The sequence below is a fragment of the Phascolarctos cinereus genome, unplaced genomic scaffold (assembly GCF_003287225.1).
Source record: "Phascolarctos cinereus isolate Bilbo 61053 unplaced genomic scaffold, phaCin_HiC Scaffold_2;HRSCAF=192, whole genome shotgun sequence".
In the NCBI taxonomy this organism is placed as follows: Eukaryota; Metazoa; Chordata; class Mammalia; order Diprotodontia; family Phascolarctidae; genus Phascolarctos; species Phascolarctos cinereus.
Window position 1 is genome coordinate 252,109,791 of NW_027555625.1, and position 13,065 is coordinate 252,122,855.

The following is a 13,065-nucleotide window of genomic DNA, read 5'->3' on the forward strand; positions in this document are numbered from 1 at the left end:
ACAGACCCTATTCTTGCAGTTTTCTAGTTGCATACTTCTCTGTCCTGTTATAGAAGTGGGTGGGGAGACTGTCACAGTTTTGGAGGTTGTGAGGTCCTGTTCTAAAGCCTTCCCTTGCTGCCCCTGCTTCCCTCTTAGAGCTCCCTCGGGTATCTCCAGGTAAGTTACATGGCCTTCCATTAAAATAGGCCAAATAAAAGGGACTACTGCTTTCAGCACTGATTGGCTCATCCAGTTCTTCTGTGACATCTCTTCAAGGCTCAGCAATAGACCCAAACAAAGGGGAAGACTTTCTACTACTCTGGATTAACAGAGAGGACATCCACTTCCTTCAGTTGTACAGATAACTGTAAAGGGATTATTCCCTCCATGTGAACCCCTCCTCTCTCATTGTGGCCCAGCAACTTCTACACAAGGAGAGGGTTTACCACTGCTAAAGCCCCTTTCCACAAACAGAATCCTGGGTGAGGGAACAGGAGACTGACCTTGGTACAGTTGGCCAGGTGGGCTTTCAGCCCAGACACACTCGAATAGATGGCTTCACAGCACTGAGAGGAAAACAGAGGGAGAGGAGAGTCATGGGATTCTGCTGCTTTGTTGTGTATAACACTCCCTCCCTTGGGAACTAGTATCACACTGCTCAGGTGATAAGGGGGGATAAGACCGGATAAGAGGAGCTGGCCTCTGAGCTTTCTTCTAATTCTAACATTCTAGGACTGTATGGGCCTAAGAAACAGGCCTGACTCCACAGAAGTACCCACAGGCACATGATCATTCCATATTGTCTCCCTCCCCATGAGAAAGAATTATAGCAGGAGTTTCCTGGATCTGCCTCCAAGGAAAAGAGCAAGGGGTTGAGGGTTGGGGTACAGAGCTGAACCCCTTCTGTGACCTCTTCTATATGGGCAGTCTGAGTGACTGCTCAATGCCCCCAGTACTCAAGGAAGCTAGATTGTGACTCATCTACTCCTAAAGCTTCAGGGGAGCTTCCTCACATCTCCTATGAGTTTGTCTTAAGTCAGGGCTGGGGATACAGGCAGGCCCTTCCCAGGGAAAGTCAAGTCTGGACTCTTTCTTCCCCTTCCCCAGCTTCCCCACCACCTCTTATCCTTACATTATTAGGGCAGTTGACATGTCCTCTCTCCTTCACTTCATTCTTCCATGTCTCCAGCAGCTGAGGATTCAGTGTTGGGAGTCCTGGCCGAGTGTAATTAAGCTGCCAAACAATGTGTGTGATGGACGACAGGGCAGCCTTCCCCACACACTGGTTCTCTTTGTAATGGGGGTAGGAGAGCACCAGGCAATCTGTGGCCTGTCCCCTCTCCTCCTCCCTCAAACCCCATTCTGTTCAATCATACAATACACTCCTAAGTTATCTACAAACCTGGAACTACCATAGGACAGAAAGAAGCCATGCAGGAGGGGATGGAAGGTATTCTGTACAACTATAGCCTGCACTCTAAAGGCCATTCCCACCTCCCCCAAGAAGAGTCTATACAGAACAGCTGTATAAACACTAAAAATAAACTGTGTAACTAATACTGGGGCCAGAGAGAGTTAGGTTAGATGCCAAGGAGGTGTGGCATAGATATGGCAATGGGTGCCCAAATGAGTTAGTGGGACAATTTGTCTGGAAACCCAGTCCTTTCAGAGATAGGAGTGGACATGACTTTTGAAGTCATGTCAGAACAGTCAAATGGTCACTGATCTTCAAGCAGGTAACTTCAAAGGGTAAATGACCAGCCCCAAATTACTTAGCACTTCCCTCCCCTAGGTGTCTCACCCTTTTGGTTTCAGGCACAAGGTCATCCTTCATCCGCCGCTTGGTCCAATCCCGAGCTAGCTCATCCTCTGCAATCTCCTGAAGGTGGAACACTGCCACCTGGGCAGACGTCCGACGGATCCGTCCACTTGGTGTCCGTTCCATGTCCATCTCAACATCCTGCTCAGGAGGTTTTCCCGCAGGCTCCTCAGGAGGCTATGCAAGAAAAGGTAGTAAGATAACATTTTGAGGAAGGTACTGCATTTCTGAGAGTTTATGTTTAGGGAAATGAACATATGGTTAGGGGGAAGAGGAGAAAGGGTGTCTTACCGGGGTAGGATGCTCTGAGCGGAGGTGGTAGTCATGGCCGGCCTTGGATTTATAGGTCTTACCACAGTGAGGACAGGTGAACACAGGACTGTCCAGGTCACATGGTTGCTTTCCACAGCGTCTCTGGTGGTACTGGTACCCCATGAGACTGGAGAAGGCAGCTGCACAGCCCTGTGGGTACAATATTCACTAAGAAACAGGAGATCCCATCCAGGGTTAGCCCCAGTCACTCGGAAGAGGGACCAGAGCCACAGAGTCCCACCAAGTGTCCTTTTTATCATGGGAAACAGAGACACATATAACGAACCCTTTTTAATGACAGGCATTGTCCACTGTCCCTTTCAAGCTGACCAGAACAAATTACTTGCCTGGAGACCCTCCCCAGACTGAGTGATCTCAAACACAAGGGGCACAGAGGATGAGCAGCATGACCTCTGGACACTGTGGTTGGGAATGGAAACTGACCTCATTGGGACACTTGAGTTTCCCCATCTGCTTCAGAACCTTCCTCAAACGCTCTCGTTCCTCTTGTTCATCCAACTCTGAAGGCTCCACATCTGTCAGGGGCTGGGGCTGGGGCCAGACAGGGTCAAAGCTAGAGTTAGCATCCTATAAAGGACTTTCCCCTTCACATATATACATACTTTTGCTATTACCCACCCTCACCCCCCCAACACACCACATATACATGCTTCTTCTTATTCCAACTCAAACATGTATACACTATGTCTCTGTCCTTGCACTACTTCCAGACCTCATTTCCTTCCAAGCAACACACACACACACACACACACCCCCAACCCACACACATATGCACAGGTCTGTCCTATGCATACACACTCTTCCACCATCCCTAGAATCACAGCCTCCTTCTTACTAGTAATCAACAAGCTTATCTAATGTAAATGCCAAGGAGGGGTAAGAAGATGATGATTCAACAGCCTGTCTTAGGCAGAGGGATGCAACTGGGGAGTGAGTTAATGGGTCAATGGGCTGAGAGGGCAATGTATCGATATAAAGGGAGGGATAAGGGCGGGGTGAGGGGGTACAGTCATACCTTGCTGCTGTGCTCCGCCATGGTATGGTAGTTGAGCCCTGCCTTTGACTTGAACTGTTTCTTGCAGTGCTGACACTTGAGCGCATCCTGCAGCTGGACAGCCCCCCACCCCCCACTCCCAGTCAGGCATGGGGGCAGGGGCTAAGAGGAGACAAAATCCACTCCCCCCTTCATTGTCTCCCTTCCTTCCTTCAAGTCCCAGACAGAATGGGCTCCAGGCAAACAAGAGGCAGCTATCTTGACTCCAGGACGCCTGGGTCCTGCTGCATCCTCAGCCCTGGGCCCCAGGGGCTAACCTCATCCTTACCTTCTGACAAACATCCATGTGCTTTTTGAGGCCTACAATGGTTTTCCTGGTGATGACTCCACAAGTGGGACAGACGACCTCACCCTTCTCATGGAGGATTCTTTGCCACTGCTCTTCAGGGCTCCCTGGAGGGCAAGAAGTAAGGGGTATAGGAAGCAAGGGATAACAGAGGGATCTGGACAGCAGAGGAAGACCACACATGGCACCAATCTTCACACTCCAGAAAGCCTGTACTCAAATAATGATATTTGAATATCATTACTGGTTTTCTGCTCAGAGGTAAATCTATGTCTTGCCCACCCACATCTGATTTCTCCTTAGAACCTGCCTGCCCAAAATCATTCTCCTTCCACATTTATAAGACCATGGGAACGCACTGCATTATGAAGCTATCTGGGCCTCTTTTTCTCTGTACCTCCAAGAGCCAGCACAGTTCTTGGGACTGTCCTGGGACCCTTAACCCCTCCCTGGCCTTTTCCCCAAGCCATCAGAGAAGATGGTGCGGTAAGCAGCATCGAAAGCTGGATTTAGTGCCAGGAAAAGCTGTGTTTGAATCCTATCATAGACATTGTGTTACCCAGGGCAAGTCACTTAACCTCTCTGACCTTCAGTTCCTTAAAATGGGGACAATCCCAGGCTCATTGTGGGGATCAAATTTTTGTCAAGTGCTTTGAAAATCTTAATAAAAATGTGAGCTATCATTATTATTAGGACAACAATCAGCCCATTCTTTGGCATTACTCTTTCCTAAGCTGGGGGAATTCCTTCCACCCACTCACCTGTGCTCAGGTGAGCTGTGGCTATAGGTACCACTTCTTTCTTCACATTAGCTGCCAAGACCTTTTTCCTCCCCTCCTCAGCGCTGCTGCTGGCTTCCAACTTCTTGGCACGGTGGGCCTTGGCCTTGTCCTCTGCCTTGGCAAGGCCTGGGAGGGATAAGGATGTCACTAACAAACCCACTATAATATCTAGCGCCCCAATACCAAGTCCCTTTTGGATGCACCAATATCTACAGTCATACCTCCAGGCCCTACCACAGGCTTTAGGGAGATACTAAGGGTTTCTCAGGAAAACACAGAGCCCCATAGATATCCCCTCCAGGCTGGTTTCCCAAGAATAGTCAGCAAATAGGGTAGCCAGCCTACCTGATTCCTCTACTATGCTAATCCAAATGACTTCCCCTTTGATATCTCTGGGGTCCTTTCAGCACTGAGCCTCAGAGACTTTCCCAGAACTCTAACCCAGGAGCCTCACACTCAAAGGACATTTTGACATTATATATATGTGGATAAATATAAACTAAGCTACAAGAACACCTGACACAAAATCTGACCTTACTAAGCAGCTATATTAAAGGAAAACAAATCATTTTACAAAAAAAAGTCTTTGATCAAAGGATTAAAAGTTGAAAGAGACCATAAAAATCACCCAGTTCAACCTCCTCATTTGACAGATGAAGTATCTTCTGACAGCATTCTATTTTCCACCTCCTAACTTACCATATAATGTTGAATATTATGGTTACGTGTGCAAAACCAAATGATCCATATGCTAACTAGGCAGCAAGCTCCATAGACTGTCTTAGCTCAGTTTTGCATCTCCCCCAGAATGTAACACATAGCAGTTCTACACATAGCAGGAGGTTTGAGTTATTGTTTGTAAGGCTAAGGGGGGGGGGGTGTGTATACACATATATCTCCATAGGATACAACTCATACCCATGACAGTAGAAATTAGACCATGTATTAATTAGAATTAATTTGTCCCCAGGAGATAAATGGTCAAAAGAATAGAAGTTTTGAAAAGAAGAATTACAAACTCTTGACAACCATATGAGTGACTGGTACAAATCACTCCTAACAAAGAAATGCAAATTAAACTTCTGAAGTTTCATTTTGGGTACATTAAATTGGTAAGGATGATAATAAAATAGTCGTTGATGGAGGGGCTACCAGAAAGGAAGACAGGCACACCAACATATTGTTGTTGGAGCTATAATGGTCTGGTTTCCATTCTGAAAAACAATTTGGAATCATGGAAGAAGAGTCACTAAAATGTTTATACCTTTTAACCTAGTAATTCCACTGCCAAGCATAGGTTCCAAGGAGGTCAAAGACAGAAAGATCCCACATACACCAAATATATATATATATATATATATATATACATACATACATACATACATATATATATATATATATATATATATATATATATATATATACATACATACATACATACATATATATATGTGTATATGTGTGTGTGTGTGTGTATAGCATTATGCCTCTTCTCTCTCTCTCTCTCTCTCTCTCTCTCTCTGTATATATAGCATTATGCCTCTTCTCCCCTTCATAGCCAAATGCCTAGAAAAACATCTCTCTTCATTGCCTCTATCTCTTCTTTTCTCGATTACTTTTTAACTCTCTGCAACCTAGTAGTCATCCCCTACCCTTCACTCTCATTCATCTGATACATTCAGTCAGCTGCCAGGCCTTGTCAATCCTCCTTCCACGTTAGCTTTAGTATCTGTTCCCTTCTCTCTATTCACACTACAACCACATGAATCCAGATCGCACCGCCTCTCATCTGAACCATTTGCAGTAGCCTTCTAAATGACTTCCCTGAATCCTACCTTCCCACTTTCAAATTCACACCACTGCCAAAGTGATATTCCTAGAACACAAGTCTGACCATGTCTTTCTTCCCCTCCTTGATGCCCTAACGCTGTCAACAAACTTTGGCACCTTCCTATTACCTGAGGATAAAATGCAAACTTCTTTGACATTTAAAGTCTTTCACAATTTGACTCCAACTTCCCTTTTCAGGCTTATTGCATATTACTTTGTTTCATATACTCCATATTTTAGAGAAACTAGCTTTTATGGTACCCATCCATAAGCCATGTCTCACCTCTCTGGGTCCTTGCATCATCCAGGCCTGGAATGCACTTTACTTTCTACGTCACAGAATCCCTGGTTCCCTTTAAGACTCAAGTACCCCCTCCTACATGAGGACTAACCTGATCTTCACAGTTGCTAGTACCTTCCCACATCCCCCAGATGTTACTTTGTATATATTTTGTTCTGACTATCCATGTTGTTTCCTCTAATAAAATGTAAGCTCCTTAAGGGCAGGGTTTGTGTTATTATTTTTTTTAGCCCTACTCTCTAGCATATAGTAAGCACATAATAAGTGCTTGTTGAATACATGAATGAATAGTAGCATTTTTGTGATAGCAAAAAATAAACACAGATCGATGCATGCTATTTGTTCTTTTCTTCTGTTTTGTTTCTTCTTTCTTGTGGTTCTTCCTATTGGTTCTAGTTTTCCTTTACAACATGACTAATGTGAAAATATGTTTAGTAGGAATGTATATGTAGAGCCTATATCAGATTGCATGCCATCTTGGGGAGGGAAGCAGGGAGGGAGAGGAAGAAAATTTTAAACTCAAAAGCGTGTGGAAGTGAATGTTGAAAACTAAAAATAAATTAATTTAAAAAATAAAATAAAAAAATAAAAAACAAAGTGGGTGCCTATTAATTGCAGAATTGCTAAACAAATTGTGGTATATGAATATGATAGAATATTATTGTGCTATAAAGATCAACATCAAGATATTTAGAGCAGCACTTTTTGTAGTACCAAAGAACAGGAACACAATAAATGCACATCCACCGAGCAATGGATAGATAAACCTTCTTACGCGAATGTAATGGAATATTACTGTGTTATAAGAAATTGTAAATACAGAGAAACATTAGAAGTCTTACTTGGACTGATACAAAGTAAGGTAAACAGAACCAGGGAAATTATACACATAATTACTGGAATAATGTAATAAAAAGATCCAAAAAAACCAAAAACCAAGTTAAAACACTGTACTTATAATGATCAAGCTTAGCTCTAAAGAAGAGGTGAAATAATCAACCTATTACTCTTCTTGGCAGAGGTGAAGGACTATGGTGCATAACACCATATATTTTGTTAGATTCAGTTGATGTTCCAATAGTTTTGCTGAGCTACTTTTTTTTCTCTTGGAAAAACATATTTGGAAATAAAGGTGATACAAAAATAAGGTTTCTTTTAAAAAGTGAAATGGGCAATTCAGCAAAACATGTAATGTAGACAGAGTAAAGAACCAGGGCCACAATATACACAATGATTACCCTAATATACAGGGGGAAAAAAAACACAAAGAAGGCAACTGCATTCTAATTAGCTGTAATGACTAATCCTTGTTCTGGGGGGCTACAGGTACAACATACTGAATACACTGTCAGACAAGGTCACAGTGTATATTAGTGTTACCTAATTGTTTTCTTTGTCACAAGGCAGATAGTAGAGGAAGGGGATGAAAAGCAAAGGGGGAAAGGAATATGTCTGAAAGCAAATGATGTAAAAACAAAAGGCATTAATAAAACTATATAAAATTTGGTCTTCTGTTAATCAGAACAAAGCTGCCCATTTGCTATTTAGAGTGTTGCTGGCAGTTCTGGAACAGTCATTAGCAGGTTTGGGTCAGAACCTAATTCTCAAGACAAATGAAAATCACCGACTCTGAAGACTCCTAGAAATCCAACTCAAGTATGTTGTTACTTGCTTCAGAGCTAATGAACCTAAGGCAGGCAGGAGAGCTCAGCTCAAACAAACAAAAAAAACCCTCCTAGAATATCTCTGGAATTTATCCAATCTGAGTCTCACTGCCACTATCACAGTATAAACTTGGATTATGATCACCTCGGATTATCACAGCCTCCTAAAAGGTCGCTTCTATTCTCTTCCCCTCTATTTTGTCTTTCATTCTGTGGACAGACTGATTATGCATGTAAGCAAACCTTGACATGTTATCTCTTTGCCCCAAAATCTTCAACTACACTTTTTTTTTTTGATGGTGAAGCTTGGTGCAGTAGAAAGAGCAGTGAATTTGATGTCAAACAACCTGTGCTCACATCCTGACTCTACAGTGCTTACTGTCTATATGACTTTGGGCAAATTAACTCTCTGGGCCCCAGTTTCCTGAATTGTAAAAACGAGAGGGTTGAACTAGATTAATTCTGAAGTTCCATGTGACTCTGAATCTTTTTATGATCCCACCGCATACTGAATAAATCAAACTCCTTGGTCTGGCATTTAAGGCTATCTGCAATCTAGCACCAGCCCACCTTTCCAGTTTTCTCTAACGTGACTTTGTCCTCAATAAGCTACACTTCAGCCAAAACAGCCTATTCTCTATTGCCCAACCACACTCTGCAATCTCCCACCTCAATGCCTTGGTCTGAGATCTTCCCTATGTTTGCAACATCCTTCCTTTGCCTCGTAGCCTGATGCATTACCAACCAGGCTTTAATGCCCAACTCAAATGCCACCTCCCCTCTACGAGGCCTTCTTTGAATCTCCTGATCAATAATGACTTTCTCTCTTGGAGCTATCTCAGAGAACAATTTGTTTCATGTCTTTCTAATATGTTCACCAGTGTTTGTGACATCCCTTTACTAGACTGGACAGTGCTTTGCCCTCAGTATGACTTTAATAAATGTTTGTTTAATTATTCATAAAAATCTAAATGGGACTTTGAAGGTGCTAGTTATTTTCCTAGAGTATTGGGTTATACACACTTGGGTGAGTGGGTATTTACAGCTATATGAGAATAATTGGGGACAGGATTACAGCAATGGATATATCTGACAAGTATCATAATGGGGCCAGGAAGGTACAAAGGTACTGTGCTCCTGGCATAACCTAAATCAGGAATTCTGGCACCCGAGTCAAAATCAGTCAAGGAGGAAACTGGGGTGAGGTAAGGAAGGTGTAAGGTATGGTCACTCAGTCAGAGACCTAGTGCATTTGAAGTGAGGACTAGTGAAGAACTAGAAGGCCAGGGTATTCAAAAGAGGAAGAAGTTAGAGTGCCAAGTTGGAGTAAGCAAGGTTCTGAATTCAGAAGAAGGAATAAACCAGAGTTCCATAAATGACAACAACAAGAATCTAGATAGGATTGTGAGACCATAAATTCAGAGTTAGAAGAGACCTTAAGGGCCAATTTATCCATCTGTCTCATTTAACAGATAGGGAAACTGAGGCCCAAAGAGGTAAATGACTTGTCCAAGATCACATAGGTTATAAGTGATGCAGTGGGAAAAGCACCTAATTTTGAGTCAGAGGATCCAGGTGCAAATTCTGCCTCTGACACTTGGGTAACCTTGGGCTTTTGTTTCCTAATCTGTAAAATAAAGGAGTTGAGTTAGATGGTCTTTACTATCCCTTTTAGCTCTAAGTTTATAATTCTATGATCCCAAAAGACAGAAGTCAAAATGATCCACAGTCTCAAGACTCCAATTCCAATGTTCTTTCCCTTATACCATGCTGCCTTTCTATTGACTAAACTTACTATCACTCTACAACCTTTTCCCCTAAGCCCTATGCTTCCCTCCTCTCCTCAGTTTTATATTTCCCATCGCTGATAGAGACACAGACTTAGCCTCTCCCTCATTTTCCATCACTCTTACAATGGTATCACACATTGCCTTGGATAGTCAATTATGCAGCAAAGGGAATGGGTTGCTGAGAGACACTGTGGATGTTCTTTCCCTGGAGACCTTTAAAACTAAGAGAAATACCATTCTGAATGGGACTGTTTAAATTGGGCCCTACTTGGAGGCCAAGGGAATTAAGGAATTCTAAAGGTCCTGTACTCCCAGGGACTCCATAATCTGTAAACAGGTATCCCTTCTGATCATTGCTGGGCATAGATGTATTTCCAATGTGGCAGAGCCTTGCACTCTTGTTGGCAAAGCTTCCACAAGCACGAGACCAATCCACATGAAAATATGGCATCAAAGTAAGCTAAGTTTGAAGCCATTCATCACCAGGCAAGCCACAAAGTGATGAATTTTTTCGATCATAACTTTCAAAAGACCATCTTGGAAGTTGTGGAGATAGTGTAATAGGTTGGTTCCAGGAGTACTCTCATCAATGAAAACACAGATCCATGAAGTACTAAACTAAACTGAACTTCTTAGAAATCCAATCATCATTTCATCATTACTCATATTCTTCACAGTCATAGATGTAATTTCCTGTTCCTGTATTTCCCACTCACCTCCTCCCAACAAACTCTTCCATCCAGTGACCCTGGCCTCCTTGTTGTCCCTCACACATATGACATTCCTTCTCCTGATTCCAGGCAGTTTAACTGGCTCTCCCCCATGCCTGGAACGCTCTCTCTCCTCATCTCTGCCTCCTGGCTTCCCTCCTTCTTAACCTCAATGCCTTCTCTCTAAGCCTACTCTCAATCCATCCTGTATATATCTTGTTTTCATGTAGTTGTTTGCATGTCGTCTCTCCTCCATGAGACTGTGAACTCCTTGTGAGCAAGGACTGTTTATTCTTTGCCTATCTTTGTATCCCCAGTGCTTAACATGTGCCAATAGATGCTTAATAAATGCTAGCTGACTAAATGACCATCTTCTAAAGCCTCAGTAATGGAAATAATAATATAGAGTTAGAACAAAGGAGACTCTGACTAACTCTAACCCTGAATCAGGAGAATGCATTCCTCTGTTAACAAGAGCATTTTCTGATGGTTTGTACAACAGACACAGTGAAGAATCATTTCTATTCTTGGCTCTATCACATTGAGCAGTTAGGGCTAGTCCAGAGGTGGGGAACCTGCAGCCTTGAGGCCACATGTGGCTCTTGGTCCTCAAGTGCCACCCTTTGATTGAATACAAACTTCACTTCTGGCCACACTTGAGGATCTAGAGGGCCACATGTGGCCTTAAAGCCACAGGTTCCCCATCCCTGGTAATCACTTCTCTGTCAAATTCCATTTCTTTCCGGGTAAAAATAAGATGAGATCTTTATTTCAGACTCTTCAACAAACATAGGTATACTGTGCAATCTGCCTATAACACATTCCACTTTTATTCACCGAAAAAAAAAAAACATTCATTGAAAGTCCACTATGTGTGAGGCCCTGTTCCCTTATAATTGAGCAGGGAAATGACAGGCATGAAAACAACCAAAGGACAAGGAGTTTATGATAAGCAACACACAAGGGTATTAATCTGAGATGAGTTAAGGTGCTAGGATCAGGACTAGAGCTCAGGTCTCTTGAGTCTAAGACCAAAGAGGGGAAGTTAGGTAGCACAGTGGATAGAGCACCAGCCCTGAAGTCAGGAGGACCTGAGTTCAAATCCGGTCTCAGATCAAACACTTGACACTTACTAGCTGTGTGACCCTAGGCAAGTCACTTAACCCCCATTGCCTAAAAAAAAAGAAAAAAGAAAAAAAGAAAAAAAAAACTAAGACCAAAGGCCTAACTTGCTGTGGAGTATCAGGCAAATTAAGACACCACTAACAGGCTTCAGTGCCCTCATCTCTCAGAAGACTGGATCATACCAGATCATGTCAAAGGTTCATCTATAACTGTGGTTTTCAAAAGGTGCGCCACAAATTAACCTTGCATATATATGCATGAGTCTCCCAACTCTTCCCATTGTGTTGCCACCTTTCACACTTGGTATACACTGACTGGGTGTCACTGGAGGGTAGGGCACATTAACCTCGCATTTATAGTGCACTTCATTGGCATGGCTGGGGGCGGGGTTGACATCATGAAGTCTGGTCTTCCCATCCATCCCCTCCCCCTCATCTTGGTGATTCTCTCCCTTACCCTTGCTGTTGTCCTTTGCCCTCTTGCTATGACATAAGACCTGCATTATGTGTAAAGAATGGTGCTGGTTCTAGGGCTATATCCCAAAGAGATCCTACAAATGGGAAAAGGACCCACATATACAAAAATATTCATAGCAGCTCTTTTTGTGGTGTCAAAGAATTGGAAATTGAGAGGATGCCCATCGATTGGGGAATGGCGGAACAAGTTGTAGTATACAAATATAATGGAATACTATTGTGCTATAAGAAATGATGAGCAGGCAGACCTCAGAAAAACCTGGAAAGACTTATATGGTCTGATGCTGAGTGAAATAAGCAGAACCAGGAGAAGGTTGTACACGGTAACAGCCACATTGTGCGATGACTAATGCTGATAGACTTAGCCCTTCTCAGCAATACAAGGATCTAAGACATCTCCAAAGGCCTCATGATGGAAAATGCTATCCACATCCAAAGAAAGAACTATGGAGTCTGAATGCAGACTGAAGCATACTATGTTATTTTTTTTTCTTCTGTTGTGTTTTGTTTCCTCTTTTTGGTGGTTCCTCCTATTGGTTCTAATTTTTACTTACAACATCACAACATCACTAATGTGAAAATATGTTTGATAGGAACGTATACGTAGAGCCTATATCAGATTGCATGCCATCTTGGGGATGGAGGTGGGGAGAGAGAGAGGGAGAAAAATTTAAAACTCAAAAGCTTATGGAAGTGATTGTTGATCATTCAAAATAAATTAATTTAAAAAAAAAAGAATGGTGCTGGGCCTTGGAGAAGAGTCCTTACCTTTAAGACCAAAGGTCCCTGAGATCGATGGCTGCTCCCCAGTGAACTTTTTAGGCGTTTTTTGTTTCCTTCCTGACTCAAGGGAGAGAAAACAAGAAGACCAAATCTGGTCAAATAACCATAGAGAAAAGGGTTAACCTCTAGT

The 13,065-nt window shown here is 42.8% G+C and overlaps 1 protein-coding gene across 3 annotated transcripts in view; it reads right to left on the minus strand.

Moving 5' to 3' along the window:
• The window catches only part of ZNF512B (zinc finger protein 512B), a 36,379-nt gene that overhangs the window by 6,642 nt on the left and 16,672 nt on the right, over positions 1 to 13,065 (minus strand). For all 3 annotated transcript variants that reach the window (XM_078149918.1, XM_020981655.2, XM_078149919.1), the window contains 9 exons: positions 12,921 to 12,992; positions 4,236 to 4,382; positions 3,457 to 3,581; positions 3,150 to 3,242; positions 2,558 to 2,665; positions 2,093 to 2,263; positions 1,784 to 1,978; positions 1,115 to 1,216; positions 486 to 548 (listed from right to left, as the gene is read on the minus strand). In XM_078149918.1, the coding sequence (XP_078006044.1) occupies positions 486 to 548; positions 1,115 to 1,216; positions 1,784 to 1,978; positions 2,093 to 2,263; positions 2,558 to 2,665; positions 3,150 to 3,242; positions 3,457 to 3,581; positions 4,236 to 4,382; positions 12,921 to 12,992 (1,076 nt within the window). The remainder of the gene's footprint in view (positions 1 to 485; positions 549 to 1,114; positions 1,217 to 1,783; positions 1,979 to 2,092; positions 2,264 to 2,557; positions 2,666 to 3,149; positions 3,243 to 3,456; positions 3,582 to 4,235; positions 4,383 to 12,920; positions 12,993 to 13,065) is intronic.